Source organism: Monodon monoceros, unplaced genomic scaffold (assembly GCF_005190385.1).
Source record: "Monodon monoceros isolate NGI ecotype Baffin Bay Population unplaced genomic scaffold, NGI_Narwhal_1 Super_Scaffold_6, whole genome shotgun sequence".
In the NCBI taxonomy this organism is placed as follows: Eukaryota; Metazoa; Chordata; class Mammalia; order Artiodactyla; family Monodontidae; genus Monodon; species Monodon monoceros.
In genome coordinates this window covers 91,551,558-91,575,496 of record NW_021703783.1, presented here as the reverse complement: position 1 = coordinate 91,575,496, position 23,939 = coordinate 91,551,558, and the positions used below count along the sequence as shown (strand labels likewise).

The 23,939-nt window shown below is 56.9% G+C and overlaps 1 protein-coding gene across 2 annotated transcripts; it reads left to right on the top strand.

The window, feature by feature from the left end:
* Positions 1 to 1,892: 1,892 nt before the first annotated feature.
* Positions 1,893 to 23,610, top strand: PDGFB (platelet derived growth factor subunit B). 2 transcript variants are annotated; one of them, XM_029206278.1, is made up of 7 exons: positions 1,893 to 2,933; positions 11,722 to 11,818; positions 14,153 to 14,242; positions 15,772 to 15,977; positions 17,380 to 17,521; positions 21,231 to 21,381; positions 21,762 to 23,373. In XM_029206278.1, the coding sequence occupies exons 1-6, from the start codon at positions 2,871 to 2,873 to the stop codon at positions 21,353 to 21,355; spliced, it is 723 nt and encodes a 240-aa protein (XP_029062111.1). In that variant the 5' UTR covers positions 1,893 to 2,870; the 3' UTR covers positions 21,356 to 21,381; positions 21,762 to 23,373. The 2 variants fall into 2 exon arrangements, with proteins under 2 accessions (XP_029062111.1, XP_029062109.1); XM_029206276.1 differs by having other exon boundaries at positions 2,764 to 2,933; positions 21,228 to 21,381; positions 21,762 to 23,610.
* Positions 23,611 to 23,939: the final 329 nt, after the last annotated feature.

The following is a 23,939-nucleotide window of genomic DNA, read 5'->3' as shown; positions in this document are numbered from 1 at the left end:
AGGATACAGAAGATCAAAGTCAAGAACACCTAGCTGTCCAGTGGAGCAGGCTTTTATCTCTAAGTCTCTAGACTTCAGATCTTGTGTTTGGGGATTATCTTCCTATCTCCCCCACCCCATCTCCCTTGTCACCCTGTCTCCTAATTTATCTGTTTATGCATCTGCCTGTCCTTCAGCATGGGGGCTCCTCCAGGGCAGTATCGGCATCATGCCGTCTCCCCAGTGCCTGGAACAGTGTCTGTTCCGGTGTCTGAGGGAACACGCAAAAGCTTTGTCGAAGGAATGATGTACTCCGTGTCCCAGGCACCCTGCTCTGTGCTTCCACACGGATTACTTCATCTGAGCCTCCAGACCACGCTATGAAGTAGATAGAAATCTTTCGACAACTGTATTGGGCTACAATAAAGCACTTATCAGTCTAGATACGTGTGAATACTCGTGAACTCATCACCCCCAGCAAAGATGACAAACATCTCCACCACCCCTAAAAATTTCCCATGCCTCTTGGAAATCCCTCTCTCCCTCCAATTACAGTTGTCTCTCCGGTGTACAGGGAAGGAAGTCGAGGGACTGAGAAGTTGGCCAGCAAGTGGCTGTTGCAGTATTTGAACCAAGGTGACCTGCCCCTGGCCCGCCTCTTGGCCACTGTGCCATGCTGCCTAGGCAGTAATGGGCAGAGGGCGGGTGCGTGTGGCTGTTTGTAGAGAGGCCCTCCTGGGACATCCGCCCTCCCTGCTGCCCCCGCTCAGGGCCAAGAAGACAATTCATGAAGAGACGGTGAGTGTGCCTGTCTCAGTGACTAAGGGTGCGTGCACATGTGAGGAGCAGGCTGCCACCCCGTAGGGATGTTTGGGTACAAAGGGCAGATGACACAGACAGCACAACGGGACCAGATAAAGGTGTCCTAAAGCCAGGAGCCGAGCGATGCAGCGAGTGGGTTTCGTGGTGGGTGCTGGGCTCAGCGTGCGAGCGTGTGACTCTGTGACTGTCAGCGTATGACTGCTGAAGGAAGGGACGTAGCAGCTCCCGGAGCTGGGGGGCGGAAGGCGTTAACTGTGTGAATGCTGGCATGGGTGGGGGGCCCTGGGTCTCCAAGCTCTGGGCTGAGAGAGGTAGTAAACATCAGGGTGACTGGAGGATCATGATGGCGGCTCTGCAAGGATGCTGCAGGGTTGTGGAGGTTTGTGCGACTCCGCAGTTCAACAAATTCAAATTCAACCAACGCCAGCAACGCCTGTTGTGTGCCAGGCAACCAGCTAGGAGGAGGAGACGTGCACCCAGCTATCAGCTGAATGGTACTGGCTGCAGGGTTTGTGTGATCACCTTGTGGCTTTTTGGGGGCTGGATGCTTTTGGCCCTTTCTGCCATTAAGTCCTCACGATAACCCTCTCCCACTTTGAGGCAAGATGGAGGAGCACAGAAAGGAATTGACTTGCCCAAGGTGACCCAGCTACTCAGCACCAGGGCAGGATCTGCAGAGCCTGAGTCCTTCACCACCATGCCTATGCTACGGTGCAAATGTCTGGTCCTGGAGGTGCGGGCTTGCACTTCTGCAAGCCAGCGGCCTTGGAGACACCCCTGCCCCCAACCACGTGGGCTAGAAACCAGGCCACAGACACTGTGCCGAGAGGCCCAGCGTTTGGTTGCTCCTAGCTCTACCTTCCCAGGGACCAGATTTCTGGGCGGAGGAGCTGCTGGGCTTTTGGAAACCCCTAAGCACCCCATCCTCGCCTCAGGCCCTCCAGGAGCTCCCGCCCCCCTTCCCCCCTCCCGGTACTGACTCTCGGCCAGAAGAGGAAAGGCTGTCTCCACCCACCTCTCGCACTCTCCCTTCTCCTTTATAAAGGCCGGAACAGCTGAAAGGGTGGCAACTTCTCCTCCTGCCGCTGGGAGCAGCCCGCCTGCCTCCCCGTGCGCCCGCAGCCTCCCCCGCTGCCTCCCTGAGGGCTCCCCTCTGGCCGCCAGCGCCCATCTTTCATTCCCGAGATAGGGATATTTTGCGCGCACACACAGACACACACGCGCAAAAAGGGGGAAAAAAGCCCACCCTCCAGCCTCGTTGCAAAGAGAAAGCCGGAGCAGCCGCAACTCGCAGCCCGTAGAGGACGCCCAGAGCGGCGAGCGGGCGGGCAGACGAACCGACCGACTCGCGCCGCGTCCACCTGTCTGCCGGGCCCGGTCCAGCGCGCAGCGGGCACGACGCGCGCGCGGAGCAGCCGTGCCCGCCGCCCGGGCCCCGCGCCAGGGCGCACACGCTCCGGCCCCCCCACCCGGCCCGGGCGGGAGTTTGCACCTCTCCCTGCCCGGGTACTCGAGCCGCCGCTGCAAAGCCAACTTTGGAAAAAGTTTTTTTGGGGAGACTTTGGCTTTGAGGTGCCCAGCTCTGCGCTTTCCGACTTCGGGGGCCTTTCCAGAAAATGTTGCAAAAAACCTAAGCCGGCGGGCAGAGGAAAACGCCTTTAGCCGGCGAGCGAAGACGAACCATCGACTGCCGTGTTCTTTTTCCTCTTCGAGGTTGGAGTCCCCTGGGCGCCCCCACACGGCTAGACGCCTCGGCTGGTTCGCGACGCAGCCCCCCGGCCGTGGATGCTCGCTCGGGCTCGGGATCCGCCCAGGTAGCGGCCTCGGACCCTGGTCCGACGCCCAGGTCCTCCCCAACCCCCCAACGACGGAGCCCGGGCTGGGGGCGGCGGCGCCCAGGGGCCATGCGGGTGAGCCGCGGCGGCGGCTGCAGCGGCCTGAGCGCCTGATCGCCGCAGACCCGAGCAGAGCCCACCTCCCTCCCCAGCCCCCGCCCCCCACCCTGGCCGCGGGGGCGGCGCGCTCGGTCCACGCGTCCGGGGCCCCGCGGGGCCGGGCCCGGAGTCGGCATGAATCGCTGCTGGGCGCTCTTCCTGTCTCTCTGCTGCTACCTGCGTCTGGTCAGCGCCGAGGTGAGTTGCGACGGCGGCTGGGGCTGCTTCGCTTCATTCATTACCCCCGACCCCTACCCCCTGATCGCCCCCTCCTTTCACTGCAGTGAACTTTGGACCCATGCAGCCCCTGGGTCTGGCGCCGGGCGCTAGGTGACCTCCGAGGGCTGGGACGCGAGGTCCGGGAGGTGCCAGGCTCTAAGAGGAGGGGGCAGCGGTGCCTTTCTTTCCCAGGGGCGATCTCAGATCTCCGAGCTTTTAGGCGTCAGGGGAAGGTGTGTGTGGTCCTGTCTCCCACCCCTCAGGAACCCGAGAATAAGCCCCCTTCTAGCCCAAGGGAGAGGGCTGGGGTGGTGCCGAGACAGCAGGCAGCGCGTCCTCCCGAGCCCACTCCGACTACAGCTTAGGTCCTGTCCCGGACCCGGCTTGCACGGGAGGTGCGAGCTCGCGCACCGGTGGTGGCAGCCACTCCAGTCTTCGGCGGGGGTGTCCGTCCCACCCTGGCTCCAGCTCCCGGTCGGGCTGGGTGCCCTCGGGGCCCGTGCAGGTCTTGCCCGGCCCCAGAGTGCGGTGCAGGAGCAGCCTGTGTCTTGGGCGCAGTGGGTGCCGAGACAGGTTTTGGGCACTTGGGATTAGGGGAGGAGTGGGGGTCTTAGGGAATTCAGCCCCCGGGGCGGTGTGTGCCTGAGGTCGCGCCATACCTGCGCCCGCACCCTGCAAGAGAACGCACCTCTCTCCCCCGCTCGCAGGGTGCGGAGCGCGCCGCCTGTAAAAGCCTAGCAGAGCTGGGGTGTAAAAACGTCTGCGGGAGCTATCAGATTGTATTGAGTCCCCCGCACCCCTCCCAGCCTCACGTAGCAGTGAGTTGGCAAGTCTACCCGGAATCCAGGTGGGAAAGGGGGCGGGGCAGGGAGGAGGCGCGAGGTGCCGGGGAGAAGAGGGCAGCGGGGAGCGCGGCGTGCCTGGGTCCCGTCCCGCCTCTGCTCGGCCGCGGCCGGCAGCCCGCACTTCGCCTGCTCCGGCCCTCTCGGCCTCCAACGAGGCTTAGGAAGGAGGAGGCGGCGGCGAAGGGGTTAAGGTGAAGAGCTCCGAGGCCGCGGCCGGGCCTTGGGCCGCCGCCAGCGCAGGTTGTTTTGACCACGGAGGAGCCGTCGCCGTCTCCTTTTGTTCTCGGGGCTCCTCGAGGGCCGCCGGCAGCCCGCCCTGGGGCCCCGCCCTTCCGCGGCCACCCCCTGCGGCCAGCACCCGGGAGGGAGGACGCGGGGCTCAGCCCGGCAGCCTACAGGCTCCTCCCGACGCCCCCTCCTCTCCGCTCCCGCAGCCCCCCGGGCCGCGTCCAGCTGTTGCGAAGGGGGGCGCCGGCCGGCCCCAGCTGCCGCTTTGCCTCGCCGCGGGGTCTGGGGGCTGGGCCCGGTGCCAGGGCGTCCTGGGAACGGCGGCGCCCCCGTCGCTGCTCTCCGCAGCCCACCCCGCCCGGCCCCCCGACTCGCTCACTCACCCCACGCATGCACACTCTTGGCCGGAGGCGATGCTGCGCTCCGGCGGGCGGGCGGGTGCGCAGAGCGACGGGCACGCACTACCGCGGCCGGGTCGCGCGCCCGCCGCCGCCACGCCCGTGCACACGCGGGGCACACGCGCGCGCACCGCATACACACGTACGCACGGCCCCCGAACACGCAGCCTGAGCACACGTGCGCGCACACCTACGCACGCACATAGGCACGCACGGCCCCTATACCCCCATGCACCAGGTGCCCACCCCCGCGCAACAGGTGAGCCCACCGTGGGCCTTGGAACCTAGTTATCTCTGCATCGACCCCGTTTCCTTCCTGGGTACTCTGAGGGAATGGAAACAGGGACCCTCCCGTCAGGTCCCGGCTCCACAGCACCCACTGGTTTTTGCCTGGTCAGGTCAGCTCGAAGCCCCTCAAGCATTATCCTTCCGTGACTGCTTTTTAAAACCATGCTCATGTGGCCGATAATGGGGGGCGCTGTGATGTTCAGAGTGTTTCTCCCTTCAAATAAGCCCTTCTTTGAACCTCCAAGACTGGATGACCCTGAATGGCTGAGGGGGTTTCCCACCCCTGACTGTTCTATCCTCTTTGGGGATCCCAGCCCGCTCTGGAGAGGCTGGGTGACAGCTGGAGAAGGCCTTCCCAGGCCTGCCCTTTCCATTTCCAGCTTCATCCAGCAACTCCTCCTCCTTTTCCAGAGCCCCAGGGGTATGTGTGTTTGGTGGGGAGGCTACGGCACGGAAGCTGGTGCCTTTCTCCTCACGTGAGTCACAGCATCCTTGAACATGGCCTTCAGGAAGCCACAGTTGTGTAGTGCTTTTGCAGTTTACCAAGCAATTTCCTGCAGAGCCTGAGTAAGCCTCAGGAGTCTCTAAGGAAGGAGACCTAAAGGGAAAACCTATTGACATGGGAGCCAGTCTAGGAGGGCTTGCTGGTGGAGGTCGCCTTGGGATTGGCCATGTCCTTGGCATGCTAGTACTGAGCCTCAGGTGGAGACCTCAGCAGCTGGGAAGGAGGGACGGGGAGCTCTGAGGTGGGGCCTGGCTGAGGGTCGGCTGAGGCCCATAAGGTCCCATCTCCATCAGCTGAGCTGGCTTCCGGGAGGGTGACTCTCCTTGTCATGTGATGTCTCTGGCCTCTGCACCCTTCTGCCGAGAAGGAGTGAAGGGGCCCGCAGAAGTGAAGGGGCCCGCAGACCTTCAATCACCCAGCTTCTTTCTGGTTTGCTAATGGCCTTAGGTAGTGGGAGACTGACTTGCTGCAGATTAGGATCAAACAGAATTTGGAGGCTCTGGTGCAAGACCTAGGAACAGTGTGTGTGTACGTGAGAGAGAGAGAGATTGATTCAGCAGGAGTGTAAAGCGGTGCTTGCCATCGGCCTCATAAGTCCCTTTCAGAGTCTTCCCTCACCCCCCTCCCCACTGAAATGCCCTTCTAGCACAACTATTTTCATTTTGTGATTTATTTAGTTGTTTATTATATGTTTTTTCTCACCAGAGTATAAACTCCCCTAGAGAGCTTTTGTCCTGGTCACCACTGTCTCCCCTGCTTAGAACGGTGCCTGGCCCATGGTGCATAATCTGTAAATATTTGTGGAAAGGACAGTGAATCCTTGCGGGGGCGGGGAGGGAAGGACCAGACACGTATCTAGGGCTTGCTAAGTGCTTTATAAACGCGGCCTCATTCAGTCCTCCTGCAGGGCAGCCAACGGTAGCCATGCTGCCCTCCAGTAGAAGCATCTTCATTTGAGTCCCCCTGCATTGCTCCCTCCCCCCACCCCCTTCTTGAGAGACAAGCACTTCTTTCTTTTCCATATCTTGGTACTCGGACTGCCAAGATTAGACTGGATAGAGAGAAAGAAACAGAAGGAAAATTAGATTGCAAAGGTTCTGGGTATCTTGAGCTGGGCCTCAGTCTATACCACCTACAAAAAAAAAAAAAATGAGAAGGTTGGATCAGCTCAGAGTTCCCCAAGAGCAGCAGAATTACCTGGCCTTTTGAAAATGCAGATTCCTGGGCCCCACTCGGTGCTGGGAGTTGGGACCGGGGGTGGCTGGGGTCAGCGATTGCGATGCGCTGCCAGGATTGTAATTGCTGTCCTGGCCTCTCTCTTCCTGGTCTAACAGTTTTTCTGCTGGAGGGAGACGCGGGAGCCCAGTGGGGGGCTGGGCTAACAGTAATAGCGGAGGGTCCCAGGAGCGATACGGCAGGGAAATACTAGGTGGGAAAGGCTGGTTCTAAATGGCTTCTGCGGTCTGCCCAGAGAAGGCTTCTTCAAAGGGCTTGGCTTTGGCATTGACTCTAAATCAGGCCTGAGACTCCCAGGCAGGCGGGCGCTCTGAGGCCTTCTCCCTCTGCCAGCCACGGACAACGCCCCTGCTTGCTTGGGCCAAGCCCGTGTTGTCTCCCTCAGCTGAACAGCAGGCAGGCTGGGGAGTGTATATCTGTGTGTACAGCTGGGGCCCAGGCGGAGGGTGGGGTCCAAGCCCCTTTAATCCGCCAGCCCGGCTGGGAGCAGGTAATTCACCTGGCCTCAGCTAGCTTGTGCCCTTCCTACCTCGCGCAGCTGACGTTAGGGGTGAGGTGGGGAGGAGGCTGTTTGCCTTGGCTCCCACGGCTGGCTGTGCCCCAGCTGCCTTCTTGCCACGCCCTCGCCCTGCCAGGAACCCCAGGCCTGAGATCTGGGGCAGCTTCATCAGGGTGCCAGGCCTCCTTTCCTATCTCCGAGGGGGAGCTGCCCACCTTAAGGAGGCTTCTAGAACCTGTGCCCCGGAAACCCGGGCTCCGGGCTGCTCACCCTCCCACACCTCGAGTAACCTCTGACCCCCAGCAGGTGCCCATGTGAGTCTCTCCCAGGGCATTGCATCCTGGAGCTGACCACAGGCTGAATTTGCCCACCTCTCAGCCACCCCCAGCCCCGGAAGGGACCCACCCACCAGCCCACAAGGCCCAAGGCAAGTGCCAGTGTGGGGCTCAGGTGTCATTTCCTGTGGCCCGGCACAGGGGATAATGCAAAGCCACATGCTCTCCACCTACCCACTGTCATCCTCAAAAATGTCCTGCACTGCAGGCCCCGCGCATGTGTGCTGCTCGCTGCTGCCCTCAAGGAGCCACACTGAAGGAATGCATGGGGATCACAGCAGGGCTCATTAACTACCCATCATTTGCGGGCTGCTCTGCTAGGTGCGATTCCGCCTCCCAATAATGCCGCTGAGGTATTATTAGCCCCATTTAAAAGATAAAGAAGCGGAGGTTGTGTTAGTTTCTGCTGTATAACAAAGTGAATCAGCTATATGTATACATATATCACCATATGCCCTCCCTCTTGCGTCTCCCTCCCTCCCTCCCTATCCCACTCCTCTAGGTGGTCACAAAGCACGGAGCTGATCTCCCTGTGCTATTATACTCCAATCAAGATGTTAAAAAAAAAAAAAAAAGCAATTCCATTTATAATAGCATCAATAAGAATAATATACTTAGGAATAAAATTAACAAAAGGAGTATAAGATTTATACATTGAAAAGTACAAAGCATCGTTGAAAGAAATTTTAAAATATCTAAATAAAAATGACATCCATGTTCATGGGTTAGGATAGTAAATACTGTTAGGATGGCATTAATCTTCAAATTGATCTACACATTCCACTCAATTTCTATCAAAATCCCAACTGGCTTCTTTGCAGAAATTGGCAATTCAGAATTCATAGGGTTATGCAACCATCGCCCATTATTTAATTTTAATAATACTGATATGCACCCAAAGAGAAATATAAGAATTTTAATAACAGCCCTATTCATAATAGCCTCAAAATGGAGACAACCCAAAAATATATCGAGTAAAACGTATAAATAAATTGTGGAATACTTATTTAATAGAATGTAAATGAATGAACCACTACTAAATACAGCAACCTGGATAAGTCTCACAAATATAATGTTGAACAAAGAAGCCCATTACCAAAGAGAACATAGTTCAGAATCAGACAAACCTAACAGTAATAGAAAATGAGATAGTGGCCACCCTTAAAAGGAGTTGTGATTAAGAGGAGATGCAAGGAGAGCATCTCAGGTGCTGGGATGGTCTGTTTATTTCTCAAGGTATGTGCTTACTTCGTGAAAATTAATCAAGCTGTATACTTAGGACCTCTGTACTTTAATGTGTGTATGTTACACTTCGATAAAAAGTTTGACTTAAAAAAAAAGAAGCTGAGGTTTTAGGTTGTTAAAAGCCTGACTCCAAGAACCCAGGTTTCCCTGGCAGCTGAAGCCCTTGCTTTGTCTTCTACGGAGCTTTTCCATCTCTTCACTGTGGGTGTTTGGGACCAGAGAATTCTTTATTGTGGAGGCTGTCCTGTGCATAGAAGGATGTTTAGCAGCCTCACTCGTCTCCACCTACTAGATGCCAGTAGCATTCCTCTATTTATAACCACCAAAAATGCCTCCAGACATGACCAGTGTCCCCCGGGGGCCCACCTGCCCCTGATTGAGAACTGCTGTTCATGACCCCTGCAGGGTGGGGAGCTGACAGAAACTGAGGTTAATGTCCAGGCAGCTCCATGGCACTGGGAGGGAGGGGCCCACTCTGCCACTTATGAGTAGTGTAGACCTGTAGCTGTTTACTGAATTTTTCTAAGCCTCAGCTTCCTCATCTGGAAGATGGGAATACAAAAAGTCCAGCCTCTTGGGGTTGGTAGTTGGTACAGCATTTAACTCAGCGTCTGGCCTGTAGTTAGCACTTCACAGAAGTTAGCTGTGGTTTTAGTGTCAAATCCAGGGGCTCTCAGGGTGTTCTGGGCATCCAGTGGCCAAATTACTGAAAAGCACGTGTAGGAATGGGATCTCTGCTTAGAAGAAAGTGGACTCTTTAGGAGGCAGTGTGCTCGGGGGTGGTCCTCCTGGTGGAGGAGGGGGAGAATCATACAGGAGACAACTCCAGAGACAAGGGGAGAGTCTTTCATGCATTTTACCAGTATTTACCGAGCATCTACTGTGTGCTTCTCCCACCTCTCTTGTCTGTATCCTGGGCTCTTCCCCACTCAGCCTGGGAGGTTGTGGGTTTGTTTCCATGAGACGGCATCTCCTTTGCATCATAGGCTGGGTCCGGGGCATCTGCTAGGTAGGCCTGTTTGGGAGTCTGCCTACTCTGCGTTGGCCGGCAGCAGCAGCAGCAGCCAGCTCTCCAGGGGCAAGGAGGTCTTGGCACGAGTGCTATGTGCCATTTGGTCCTGGGCCTTTGGGCCCCTCTCCTGGGGGGTTAATTGAATCATTTCGCAGCCTGGCAGACCTGGCTGGGGACCCCACCCTGGGCTTTCCTCTGCTGCTTCTCCCGAGACCCCCAGGCAGAATTAGAATTGAATCAAATGTTTTCAACCCCTTCTATTTGCAACTGAGAGCCAGGATCAGAGAGGGGCAGTGGCCAACCTGAGTTCACAGGGAGGTTAGTAGTGGTAGAGGTGAAATCCTGCTCTTTGGACTACCAGATCTGGGGCAGACAAAACCTTCAGGGGCAGTGGCCTGCCTTGGGCTCCGCTGGAGACCAGCCAGCCGCTTTCCGTTCCGTGGGTTGGGTCCTGTGTCCACATTTGGAGACCACCAAAGGCGTGGTCTCTCTGGGTTGGAGGAGGCAGGCCACGCGGAGGTGGGAGAGGAAAGTGAGGGGCAGCTGAGTTGACATCCCTCCCCATCTCACACACGCATCCCCTGGTTTCCCGGCTGTGCCGTTGTGGACCCCCAGCTCCCAGCCAAGCTTACTGCTAGACCCCCACCCTTCTCTCCCTCATACCTCCCGACCGCCCTAGGCACCAGGCAGGCTTATAAGCTCCACGTGCGAATGAAGAAACTCATCTCAGAGCTCTCAAGGAATTTGCTTTAAGAGCGGACATGGCCACACTCCACCCTGGCCTTCTGACTCCAGGGCTGACTCCAGTGGCCAGGCCCACGTGTGGTGGGACCCCTGGAGGAGGTGTTGATAAGTGCTAGAACCTGATCAGTCACCAGGCTCCTAACAGACCTTTCGGGGAGCACCCCGGGGACTGGCCACGAGGCAGGGGGAGGGCGGCGTTCCTTCCTCGAGGCAGCCTGTGGGAAGCCTCTCAGCACTCCAGTCTTTGGAGTATTCGGTGCACCAGCTCGAGCAGGGGCGCCTCCCTTCTTAATCCAGGGAAACTGAGGCACAGACTTGTGTAACCCAAGGTCAGGCAGTAGTAAGTCAGGTCTGCTGAAACCCTCCCCAGGGGCTCCTCCCACAAGGCGGAGCCCTCCTGTGTGTTTACGTGTGCACGTGCGTGTGTCTGCATGGGTGTGAGTTCGGACGCGCAGCAGATCTTGCGCATTTTCTTTGCCCCGAGGCACAAGAAAGAGGCCCTCGCCTCTTTTTCAAGACCTTTGGCATCAGCCCCTCAGGTCTCCCTGGACCATGGCGGACGGGGCCGTGACATTCCTATGAGGGCTGCTCTCATGTTATTGTAGGACCTGTGATTTCCCTGGAGGAAGCCCGGGCTCCAAATGGGGCCTGTTAAAGTGCTTATTAAGTTTCAAGTGTTTTTGGCAACAGGCCAGAGGGGCTCTAAAAATAGGGTTTGGTTGGGCACGGGGCACTGGGGAGCTTTCAGGGTTCCCCGCTGTATCTGAGGATTCCCTTCCCTCCTCTTTTGAGTGAGAGACTGAATAGATAACGCTAGTACATGTGGCCTCCTGAGACCATCCAGCTCTTCAAGCATCTGTTAAACACCTTGTGTACCCAGGAGGCTGGGGGTACAGGCTCTGCCCTCAGAAAGACCTGGATCTGAAAGCAGGTTCTGCTGATAATCGGCTGTAGGATTCCGACAAAGGATGTCGCCTATTTGAGCCTCTGTTTTTACCTCTGTCAAATGGGGATTATTCGATCTCCCGTGACAAATGCTGGCTGCCTTTAGCTGTCAGGCGTGGAGGGGAAGCAGAGAGAAATCAGAATGTTGGAGCCTCCAGAACCTGTAGTGTGATGGGGGGACAGATACACACGATCAAATCTAACTTAAAGCAAGCTGAGGTTCTGTCTGGGGGGGAGGGATGCAGATCTGAGCTGCATCTTAGAGGCTTCCGCAGGTTCTGGTCCCGGGCCTTTGTAGTCCTGGTTGTCAGGCCTGGAATCACCCCCCGACCCCTGCCTGCCCCCGGCCTGACTGTCCATTTGTCCGTGGCCAAGGGGCCCTGTGGGAACTTGCCATAGGAGGGAGTGTGTGTGTTGGGGGGAAGAGGGCCACGGCTGGGAAGCCCTTGCTCCCAGCTCACTTGGCCCCCCTGTGTCTGCCTGGCAGGGGGACCCCATTCCCGAGGAGCTCTACGAGATGCTGAGTGACCACTCCATTCGTTCCTTCGATGACCTCCAGCGCCTGCTGCACGGAGACTCCGGAGGTGAGTTGAACCCTCGTCCCATGCTCTGGCCCTCTGCTGAGTCCTGGGGAGCCGGGCGGGCATCCCTGTTGCCAAGGGGGGCAGGACATCTGGCAAGGGCATCCCCGCTCCCTTGGCATCCAGAGACCCAGAGGCCTGTGGCAGCCCCGCAGAGCTTGGCCACACCTGTCCCAGGCAGGGCTGAGTAGGCGGACGGGTTGCTACCTGGGATGTGGGGTGTGGCGGGAGAAGCTCCCACATGTGGCTCTGGCGGGGTGCAGAGGGTGGGGTGCCGAGAGGAGGGGCCAGGGAGAAGGTACCCAGGGCATCTGTCGAATGTGCATCCGGGTGTGGACTCAGCCGGGGAGGGTGGTGCCAGAGGGGCCCTCTCCCTGCCCCTCCGGCCGAGGGCCCAGTCTCCAAGGTCTCCGGGGGACACCTGGCCCACACTAGTGGGCAGCCGTGCCCTTGCCCAAGAACGCGCTCAGCGCATGGGCACGTGCTTGGTGGCACACACGTGGCGGGGCTGGCGGGCTGGGTCGGGAATGTATTTATAAACGCTGCCTTCAGAGCAAATTCCATTCTATTCTAACCTCTGGCCTGTTCCCTGGAGCCCTGGTCGGCAGCCCCCCTGCACCCCCAGCTCCCCTTCCCTCTGGGGTTTTGTCTCTTTGTCACTTTGTAATCCTTGCCCAGACTGCTATCTACGGGGGACAGCATTTCCTGCCTTTGTTTCCTCTCCCCGTTGGGCCCCTGGCTCCCTCTCAAAAGCATTCCCGGGCCCTTTCAAACCCGCCTGTGCTGGGGGCTGGTGAGGCAAGCGGGAGGGGGCCCCAGCTGGGCCCACCTATTGTTCACCAGGCCCCCCGCCCCACGTCTCCCACACCTCCCACCCCATGCCCGACTGGCCAGCCCTGGTCAACACAATGGGGCAACTTCCAAATTTAGCCTCTCTGCTGTTTCTTCCCAAGGCCCTTGGCCCTCACCCTCGGGCAGCCCCTGTGTACCCCGGGTGGGAGTCGGGAGCTCCGAGATGAGGTTTTCAATAGCAGGCCTGTTTCAAGGCAACCGTGTGGCTATTTTTTCCTAATCAACTTAACCTTTCCACAAAGCACATCTTTTCCCCATCTCCTCCCCACCAGGGACATTCCAGAGATGGCAGAGAGAAAGGAAGGGAGTGAGAAGGACAGACAGACATGCTGACGCAGGAGCAGTAGGCTAGACGGAAAGGCACCAGTTATAGCACAGTCTCCTCCAAACAGGACCCACTGGGAGCCTGCACGGATGAGCTGGAGCTTTGTCCTGGGCAGGACCAGTGGGCCGGTGGGCTGGGGAGACAGCGGGAGCATGAGGTGCTGCATGGAGGGAGCAGGGCTTGTCCTCAACCCCCGTAGTTTATTTGCTGGTGCTGCAGCCGTCAAGAGATAGAAGGGGCTGCCCGCAATTTGGTGAGGAGCTCCACGTCTCTGCAACCCTCACGTCCTGCAGCTGCTCCGGCCGCCATCTCTAGAGAGAGGGATGCGTCCAAGGAGTGCCAATGATGCTGAGATGAGGGCCACCCAGGATAGAGAAGGGAGCTGTGGTTTGTGACTTTAGGAATAAATGGACAACTTAGGGCAGAAGTGGGGCAAAAGGTTAGGGGGAGAGGGACAAACACGGTGAAAGACTGGGGGCTGGAGAGAGACTAGGGCCAAAAAGGGGGCAGGGCAAGCGCTCCCCCAACACCCACCCCCTGCCCCACCAGGCCTGGCTATTCACCCCCTGTCTCTGCCTTCAGCCTCCACCCCCATCCCTCTCCTTCCCTCCCTCTTCCCCGCCCAACTGGGCCATTGTCCGGGGCTCCAGAGGGGCTGTGTCCAGGGCATGCCGGTCCCCCCTGGGGATTCTGGGAATTTCTCCATTCAGCACTTCCTATGGGAACGCTGGGTGGAGGGGCACTGGAAACTGGCCTTCAGAGCTCTGGGTCCTCACCCTGCCCTGGAGGCCAAGGAGGGTTCTCTTACAGTAGCAAAGGGGGTGGGTTATTTTTAACTCCATTGACATGGGTTCTGTCCAAATATGTGGTTGAAGGGCCCGGAGTGGGGCTGATGATCCCTTGGCGATGCAGTCAGGGCCCCACCACCCTCTGGGCCCCATGGCCACCCTGGGGTTTGTCTGGAGGGGCCCCTCCTCAGAGCTAGGACCCTCAGGTTTACAGGGAGCCAGAAGGGGAGACTGTTTTCTGGAGTGGTATGCCAGCGCGGGGACGGGGAGGGAAGCAGTCCTCCCGCCTGCCCTGGAACCCACATCCGAGCCCCCAGAGCCACGGCCGAGCCAGCCAACAGTTTGCAGAGTGTGTCTGACCTCCTCTTACAGATGAAGACGGGGCTGAACTGGACCTGAATCTGACCCGGTCCCACCCTGGAGGCGAGCTGGATAGCTTATCCCGCGGGAGAAGGAGCCTGGGTAAGATTGAGGGTGAGAACGGTGGCCTCGCAAAGGTGGGAGCCAGGAAAGAATTGGGGATGCAGCCAGCCCGAGGCCAGAGGGCCTGCTCCTTCGTGCTGACACTTAGGACCGAGTGGAACTGAAGGAGCACAACCATCCTTAAATACCCTCTACCGAGCAGCTAAGTCATCATCCTCCCCCCACCGACTCACACTGTTTTCTAAATATGGTTCGTCAAAACCTCATTGGTTCATTAGTTCAACCTTGGAGGTAGAGATTATTAACCCCATTTTATAGAGTTGAAAACTGGGGCCCAGAGAGGGTAGAAAAGCAGCTGAGGTCACACAGCTAGCAAGTGGTGGGGCTGGGATCCTAAGCGGCTCTTCTTGCTTGAACGCAGTGCCGCTGGCAGGCTGCACGCCTCCTCTGCAGTGAGGTGCTGTGCCTGTGACAGCAGGCGTGAAGCAGAGGAGGGCGCAGGTCACTGGGTCCCACAGAAGCTTTCTTAGGGAGGCGGGTGCCCACTCCAAGCCCCTCTTCCTCTCTGCCCACCTGAAGTCCCCAAAATTCTGTAGACCGTGGCTGGGGGGCCCGCCACATAAGAGTCAGGTGGCCTGAGTTTCACTCTTTGTGAATTTGGGCAGCTAATTTAGCTCTCCGAGCCTCAGTTCCTCTATATGTGAATAATGACAGCATTGACTGTAAGCCTGCTGTAGGCCAAGTTTCACTTACTCCTTTGATCGGCAAGTACAGTATAGGAACTGTTATTTTCCCATTTCATAGGTGAGGAGACTGAGGCTTGAAAGAAGCAAAAACATAAGAATAGATTACAGTGTAAACAGCAATGTGAGAGTGGCTACAAGATAATACACAAGTAAGGGCCACATGCCAGGCAAACTCATAAATGTGTGAAATCATCGAATAAAATGCTTGAGGGCTGGTGGGAGGAAACTGACGTGTACCCCACGCCAGCGCTCTCGGAACGATCTCACTTGATCCTTACAGTGGTTTTGGGGTGTAGATCTCATCATCCCCATTTTTATTTATTTCTTTGGCTGCATTGGGTCTTCGTTGCGGTGCACAGGCTTCTCATTGCTGTGGCTTCTCTTGAGGCAGAGCACGGGCTCTAGGCGCTCGGGCTTCAGTAGTTGTGGCTCACGGGCTCAGTAGTTGTGGCTCCCAGGCTGTAGAGTGCAAACTCAGTAGTTGTGGCGCACGGGCTTAGTTGCTCCGCGGCATGTGGGATCTTCCCGGACCAGGGCTCGAACCCGTGTCCCCTGCAATGGCAGGCGGATTCTTAACCACTGCGCCACCAGGGAAGTCCCTGATCATTCCCATTTTGCACGTGGGGAAACTGAGGCCTCAAGCCTGTCAGCAGCCTGCCCAAGTCCTGTGGCTGGTAACCCTCCACACTGGGGTTGAAGGAGATGGAACAGGCCAGCGTTTCTGAGGACGAGCAGTCCCAGAGGGGCTCCGTGCTGAGCTTTCCTGTTGGTGGGGCTTCTGGACAGGCCTACCACCCTGATGGAGGTCCTCGTTCCCTCCAGGTTCCCCAACAGTCGCTGAGCCAGCCGTGATCGCCGAGTGCAAGACACGCACGGAGGTGTTCGAGATCTCGCGGCGCCTCATAGACCGCACCAACGCCAACTTCCTGGTGTGGCCGCCCTGCGTGGAGGTGCAGCGCTGCTCCGGCTGCTGCAACAACCGCAATGTGCAGTGCCGCCCCACGCAGGTGCAGCTGCGGCCCGTTCAGGTACCCAGGCCTCAGCCAGCCCGAGGGTAGGGGGCGCGGGACTTGCTGACCAGGCTTCGGGGGGCGTCCAAAGGCCTTCCTGGCGGGCTCCGGGGCTCCGTCCAGAGAGGGCCGATCTCGAGAAGCTCCCTCCCGACAGGTGTGCAAAGGCCGCCCATGGGTCCGCTGAGGCCATCCAGGCTGCAGTGACCATGAGGCACAGACAGGCCCCTGGAGTGGGGCCATATGTAAAGGATGCTGCCTCCTCCTTTACAGGGATCAAATCCCCAAACATCCCTGGAACAGACAGGTCCACAAACATATTGGACACTCAGAACATTCTGGGCAGCTGTTCAACTTCCCTCAAAGATCTCCCCTATTGAGGGCTCTCAGTTTTCTTCAGTCCAAACAGAGAGAGGCTCAGCTAGGTGCCCCAGCATCTTTAACACCCGCCCATCTCCCTTTGACAGGCCGTGTCTTTAGCAAGGAGGGCAGAGAGAGCCCCCCCAGGCAACAGACCCTGCAAGAGCTGGGGCAGCCCCTAGCAGAGAGTCAGAATGCTGAATCCTGTCCCCTTTCTGGAAAGATTGGGTGTACACTCTGACTCAAGGGAAATTTTAGAGTAGAGGACGTCCTGGGGAGCTCCTGGTCTCACACGGGGCAGGGCCAGAGAAGTCTCAGCTGTCTTCTGATTTACGTGGAAAGGTTTCTGCACCCCTGGGGGCAGCCTCGCCCACACACCAGCTCAGGCTGGGCCGAGCTGCTGCTGGGCGGTGGGCACGCCTCTCCAGGGCTCAGGACCGGTTTGGTGCTCCCCACCTACTCTTGCCAAGTGCCCTGCCTACCTCATCACACTCCCCTCCCCTATGGTCAGCCGTGGCCTTGCCTTGTGCCTGCCTTCCATCCCAGGCCTGGGCCTTGGGCCCAAGATTACCAATGTCACTTTCTACCCCGGCGCCCCCTGTCATGGTATCTCCTGTCCCCAACACTGCCAGTTCTGTGGATGGACACCTGACAGCTGACCTCCCCCTTCCCGCCTCCCTCCTGGATAAAGCCTCCCCCCACTTCCTTCCAGACAACCATCTCCCCGCCTCTGCTGCAGCCCCTGACCTTGGCTGGCGCTCAGGGAATGAGGACACCACAGGCCCCACGCTTAACCGGGAAATGCCTTTCTCCCTCTCTGGGGGATCTGAGGGGGGCTGCCGGAGACCAGGTCAGGGGGGCTTGTTTTGATGGAAAAGCTACGAGAAGAGCAGAGGGCAAGGTCCTGCCATTGTTTGGGCCAAAGCGTCTACCCTGCTGCAATCCAGGCTTTCGAGGAAAGATCACCACAGGGGATGCTGGGTGGCAGAGCGGGCAGGCAGCTCTCTCGGCCCCTGCCTGTGTGGTCTTACGGAGGCACTTTGGTGGTTCTGTCTTCCAGGTAAGAAAGATTGAGATTGTACGGAAGAAGCCAACCTTTAAGAAGGCCACGGTGACCTTGGAGGACCACCTGGCGTGCAAGTGTGAGACGGTCGTGGCACGACCCGTGACCCGAAGTCCCGGGAGTTCCCAGGAGCAGCGAGGTAACCGCCCATCCAGGGTCTGCCTCTAATTGCTCAGCCCCCTTCTTCTATGGCAGCTGCCGGGGGCACGCTGGGGGAACTGGATCTGGCCTGCCCCTGGTTAAGTTCACCTGAAGCCTTCCACGTCACTGACAACAATCCAGGTTCCTCCCCTCTCTGGGAGGCCTTACGTGAGGATGTAGCCCCCTGTTGGCCCTCTGGCCTTGTTGCCAACCAGTCCCCCTCACTTATGCCACCCCAGCCAGGTTGGCCTGTTTGAGTGGCCAAATAAGTTTCTGCCTCAGGGCCTTTCTTTGTACACGTCACTCTGGCTGAAATTCACTCCTCCTGGCTCTTCACAAGCCTAGATCCTGCTCTTCACTTGGGTCTCAGGTCAGAAGTCACCTCCTCCGAGAGGTCTGCCGGCCACCCCATCCAGAGCAGGCCCCATCCCAGTCTTGCTACCGTAGCCCCCTACTTTGTTTTGTGAGTGCATGAAATGGTGGGAGGAACCATGGCCTGAATGAGAGAACACCCTAAGGCATATATCGTAACCAGATATTTGACGACTTGTCCTGGGGAGGAGAAATCAAACTAATTCCTTGTAGCCTTGATGAGGGAATTAGGACCAGTGGGGGGGAAAATCACCAGAGAGAGATTTTAACTACATATATGCAAAAGCTGGTGATCAGTCAGGAGTCCAAGATGGAATTGTCTGCCTTGTGAGGTGGTGAGTTCTGTGTTCCGGGAGGTATGCAAGTAAAGGCTGGGCAACAATGTAGCAGGGATGTGACAGATAGGGTTCAAACACACAGATAAGTTGGAACTGGAATTCTGTTCCTGTCCTTAGATTTCACGAATTCACAATTTCAGGGGCAAGTTTGACTTAAAGAGTTGAAAGGGACTAAAAAAATGGTCCAGTTGCCTCCTCTACATCTTATGGAGGAGGTACCTGAGGCCCAGATAAGCTGAGGTCTTGCCCAAGGTCACACAGCCAGTTCCGGGTAGGGGCATAGCTAGAATTCAGGTATCCTGAAGTTCTGTTCTTGGCTCTTCCCTCACCCTGACAGCTGTCACTGGCTCTTAACTTGCCTCGTCTTTTTTTTTTTTAAGGATTTAAAAATTTTAGAGCTAGAGATGATCTTACAAGTCAGTCCTTCACTGTTACTAATGGGGCTGCTGGAGCACAGAGAGGTTAAGGGACTTCATGAAGGTAGCACAGCGGCAAAGTTGAGCCTGGAACCCAGGTCTTGGAACATCTAGTTTTGGGTTCTTTTTTTTTTTCGGGACGCGGGCCTATCACTGTTGTGGCCTCTCCCGTTGCGGAGCACAGGCTCCGGATGCACAGGCTCAGCGGCCATGGCTCATGGGGCCCAGCCACTCCGCGGCATGTGGGATCTTCCCGGACCGGGGCACAAACCTGTGTCCCCTGCATCGGCAGGCGGACTCTCAACCACTGTGCCACCAGGGAAGCCCTAGTTTTGGGTTCTTTTGACTGTATCTTGCTGCCTTTTCTCCTTCGAGGAGAAAAGTAAGGATCAAATGAGACTCATTAAGTTAACAGGATTAGATGAGCATAAAAAAATCATGCAAGTGACTGTTTGGATTTTCAATAACTTTCTTTGGTTAGGAGACAGGACAATCTCACTGTCACTTCTTACTAACGAGCCTCCTGAAGACAGGGCCATCTCAGCCTCTTCCTCCTGTTCTAAGAGCTGAGCTGAGTCATGGATGACCTAGGAAGGCTGAGAATTCGACAGCTTCAAACTGACATGTTGTAAATTATTTGTAGAGTTAATATGGAGAATGACTGCTGTTCAGGAAAAATTATATTCTTCTTTATGTTTAGAATGGGGTTCTTTTCACTGCCTTTGTTTCATGTGATTTTCTGAACCAGTTTCTTAGGAGGCATGTTCAACCACTTGACATGTAGGTCTTGCCATTTTAGTTTCAGCATTTTGGCCCTGGGTGACAGTTCCTGTGGCAGCTGGTGGTGTGGCACGTGTGATAGTCAGTGTCAGACCTCCTGGGCTCAAATCTCTGCCCTGTCACTTAGAGCTGAGTGATGACCTTGAGCTTTTCCCAGCCCAGCGTCCTGCTGGTGGCCCTGTCTCTGGCCCTTTAATGGCCCTCTTGGGCAGCCTCCCTCAAGTGAGGACCTGAGACCCCACTGAGTTCCTAAATTTCCTACTTGCAGCAGTGGGGTAACTGCCTCATGGGAGCCTGTGTCTGTGAGGTGGGAAGTCAGGTGTTGGCCCCAAAGTAGCTGGGTGGGCTGGGGAGAACTCTGGAGGCTCCCAGGAAGAGCCAGGCCTTGAGCTTGGCAGAGAAAACTTTCATTGCTAGGGTGTCTACCTAGGAGCCCAGGAGGAAGAGAGACGTAAGTGCTCATCTTGACCAAGACTGGCAGGCACTGTGATTTACAGCCCAGTGGTTGAAAGCATGGATTCCAGAGGCAGATCCCTGCATTCAAATCCCAGACTTTCTGTCTCAGTTTCCTCATCTGTTAACTGTACAGACCTATACCTGCTGTGAGGATAGATAAGCTTAGAACTTTGACAGGTGCATGCTAGCTAAGGGTTTCTGGCAATTTCCACGTATTGTCTCCTAAGCCTAGGGGGCCGGGGCTGCTGTTCTCAGTTTTAAAGATGTGGGAATTGAGGCACAGAGAGTGCATGTGACATTCCCCAAAGCATACAGCTAACACCTGGGAGAGCCCGGTTTGGACCCAGGTGGTCTGGCCCGCCCCACTGTACTGCCTCTTGGAGTGGCTAGGGCCAGGCAGACGACAGGTACAACGGAGGGAAAGGCCCAGGTCAGTGGTGGAGGGGTGTGGTTATGCCCGAAGCCTAGTGGCTCCCCCATCCCATGACCAGAAGAGGCTGAGGTTGGTGGGAGGAAACCTCAGTAGGGGGTCAAAGGAAGGAAAAAAGAAACAAGTGAATAAGAGCAGTTGCTGTTTACTGATCACTTCTCTGAACTTAGTGGCTTAAGACAATAGTCATTTTCTACGCTCTCTCCGTCTGTGGGTTGGCTGTGCTCAGCTGGGTGGTCCTGGTGGCATCTCTTGCAGTTGCAGTCAGTTATCTGGAGGCTGCACTAGGAGAGCTGGGCCTCTATCCCTCTCCCTGTAGTCCAGGGCCTCTCCTCCCCGTGTGGCTCCCACATGTGGCAACCCCAGCAGGCAAACCAGACTTCTTATGTGATAGCACAGGGTTCCCCAAAGTGCAAAGGTGGGAGCTGCCAGGCCTGCTTAAGGCTCATGCCTGGAACTGACCAGCACCCGTCTGCCTCATTAAATTGGTTAACAGATCCAAGTCCAGTCCAGGTACAAGGGGCGTGGAAATCAGGGGCATATCAGTGGGGTAATGACAAAGAGCTTGAGGCCAGAGTTCATCTGCTCCCCTCTGTGTTTGCCAGCATATTGTCAGTTATTCCTTCCACTAGTCCTATGAGGTGGGCAGTTTGTTATCCCCATTTCACAGATGGGGAAGCAGAGGCACAGAATGGTTCAGTAATTGTCCCTAAGGTACAGCTGGTGAGCGGTGGAGTTGGGATTTGAACCCAGGAGCTCTGGCTGGCTTCAAATCTAGACTCCCCTCCCACCCCTTCTCTCAGCCCAGAGGATATGGGGAGGTCTGTGGCAGGCCTCAGTCAAGGGGATAGACACCCCCAAATGCCCGCCATTGTTCATCCACCTGCTAACCAGACCTTTCTTTCTCTCAAGCAGCCAGGACGCCCCAAACTCGGGTGACCATTCGGACGGTGCGAGTCCGCCGGCCCCCCAAGGGGAAGCACCGGAAGTTCAAGCACATGCATGGCAAGAAGGCACTGAAGGAGACCCTCGGAGCCTAGGGGCATCTGCAGGAGAGTGCGGGCAGGTGAGGGCCCGGCGGGGAAACTGAGGCCCAGCACCCTGTGTTCCTTCTCCCTGGCCTGTGGCTTTGGCTGAGGAAGGCGTGGGGGGAGAGGCATTTTCCCGTACAAAATCCAGGCTCTAAGCCTTGATCTCCTCTTCCAGTTATCAGTGGAGTTCTTCCACGGTACAGGTTGGGTGAGAGGCTTTAGGGACCCCTGCCCAGCTGTATCTCAGTATGCCCTAAGAGGATGGGAGGTCTAAACCTCAAATCTTCCAGCCCTGAGCCCTGCTGGAAATCAGGGGCAGCTGGTTGACCCCAGCTCCCTGCCCCCGGTTGCCTGTAAGAGTGGAATGGAGCCCTAGGCTGTTTCTGATCCCTGTGTTCCTCTGCTTGGCCTACAGGGTTATTTAATATGGTATTTGCTGTATTGCCCCCATGGGGTCCTTGGAGTGATAATATTGTTCCCCTCGTCCGTCTGTCTCGATGCCTGATTCGGACGGCCAATGGTGCTTCCCCCACCCCTCCACGTGTCCGTCCACACTTCCACCAGTGGGTCTCCCCTCAGTGGCCTCCAGCATCTTGCCCAGAAGCTCAAGAAGGAGATGAAGGACCTGGACTCCATCGCTGTCTTCCTCTCCTGACCTGGAGAAAATGGGATGAAAGTGCAAGAGAGACTGATGGGGTCGCTGTTGGGGGAAAGGAGCTTCCTTCTCCAGCGCTGTGGACTGGCCTGAAACCCTGCACGTGGGCCTGAGGACCTCTCAGCATGGCCTGCCTGGTCCCTGGACCCGCAGCCAGCTCTGATGGGAGCACCCCCAGGCAGGCCAGGGTACTCGTACTCCTGTGGCTGAGACCATGTTGGGGAGCATAGACTGGAGAAAACCCCCTCCTGCAATGCCCAGGCCCGGTCATCTCCCCTTGGTTACCTCTGCTCACAGTGGCTTCTTTTCATTTTATACGTTTGAATTCTTTGAAGATGCGGACTCTTCCAGGCAGGGGTGGCCAGAGCACCAGGCAGCCGAGTGCCCTCTCAGATGGGTTAGAGATGAAGTTTGCTCCGGAGGTGGATGGAGATGGTGACCTGGGCATGCAGTGCCTCCTTCCACTCCTCCTGTTCACTTTTTCCTCTGTTTCATCTCTCTACCTCCACCCTGTGTCTCCTCCTGTCCTGACCCTTCAGTCTGCTCCACCAAGGGGCTCTTGGACCCCTTATTGAGGCCGCAGATAACCCCAGTCACTGCTCTGTAGGACAGAAGACCAGGGCCCAGGGCAGCAGGGGGCCTGCCTGTCATATCCCAGCCCAGCCAAGACTGCCATGCAAGGTTGTATAGGGTGTTTACTGCACAAGGGCACTGCATGCAGGGAGCACAGGTCACACACAACTGTAGACATGGCCAATTTGTATATTTATTATGACAGTTTTTTGGCAGATGGAGGTAAAGTGTCTTGAGGAAAGGGATCCTTTTCCTAATTGACACAAAGGCTCTGTGTGGACTGGCTGTGCCTCTGACCCAGCCCACAACTTGGAGCGGTCAGACAGGACTGAGCCCTTGGTGGGGGACAGGGGAGCAGCACTTGTCCCTGTGGCCTCCATTTCCCCAAGTCCTCAGCTCAAGCAGTCTCCCCTTTAGGTGGGTGTGAAAAACCCAAGAGAAAGTCTCCAAGGGTAGGGGGTAGCCCTTGCTCCGCCCCTGCACACGCCCCTCTTCTTAGATCTTTTTGAGTTCCATCTCTGGTGGCTCCTCCCAGGAAACCAGCTACTGGGCTGGGAGTGGGGGAGAAAAGGGAAAAGATCCCCAGGGCCCCCTAGGGGTGGGGTCTGAGCTCCCACCTCCCTTTCCACCTTCTACTGCACTTTCCCCCCTCCCCCCATCTCCCAAATCTGCTTCCTTCAGTTTGTAAAGTCGGTGATTATATTTTTGGGGGCTTTCCTTTTATTTTTTAAATGTAAAATTTATTTATATTCCGTATTTAAAGTTGTAAAAAAAAAAATAACCACAAAACAAAACCAAATGAATCCGCTGGAGCTCTGTCTGTTGGCACTGCATGTGACAATTACCCTTTGCGCATTGGCAGGATTTGCCGACAGCTTACAACGGGTTCCTCTCGCTCTGGGAGACTCAGGCACAAACTCATGCGCGCCTGCGCGCGCGCGCACACGTTCACACATGCATGCGCACACGCCGGGCCGCTGCTCTGAGAGAGGCTCTGTCTGGGAGCCGGTGAGAGCCAGACAGCGCACTCTGTATGGCTTGGTCCCACTTGCAGCTCCTGATACCTGGACCCCACATCCCTGTGCTTGTCACTGGCAGTGACAAGAGATGGGTTTCTCCAGCCTGAGGGTCTCCACAAGGGAAATGGATCCTCAGCATTATGGGGTGGGACTGGCTGTGGGGAGGGGTTACCTAGCGTGGGGAAGGCTGGAGGAGGTCCTGGAGGGGCCGTGGGGTTTAGAAGGAACACAGCTGAAAGTTGGGGCTGGGGTCTGATCTTGGCTCAGCCCTTAGCCAGCTGTGTGGCCCTGGGCAAGTCATAGCCCCTCTCTGGTCAGAATACCATCTGAAACAGAAGAAGATGGC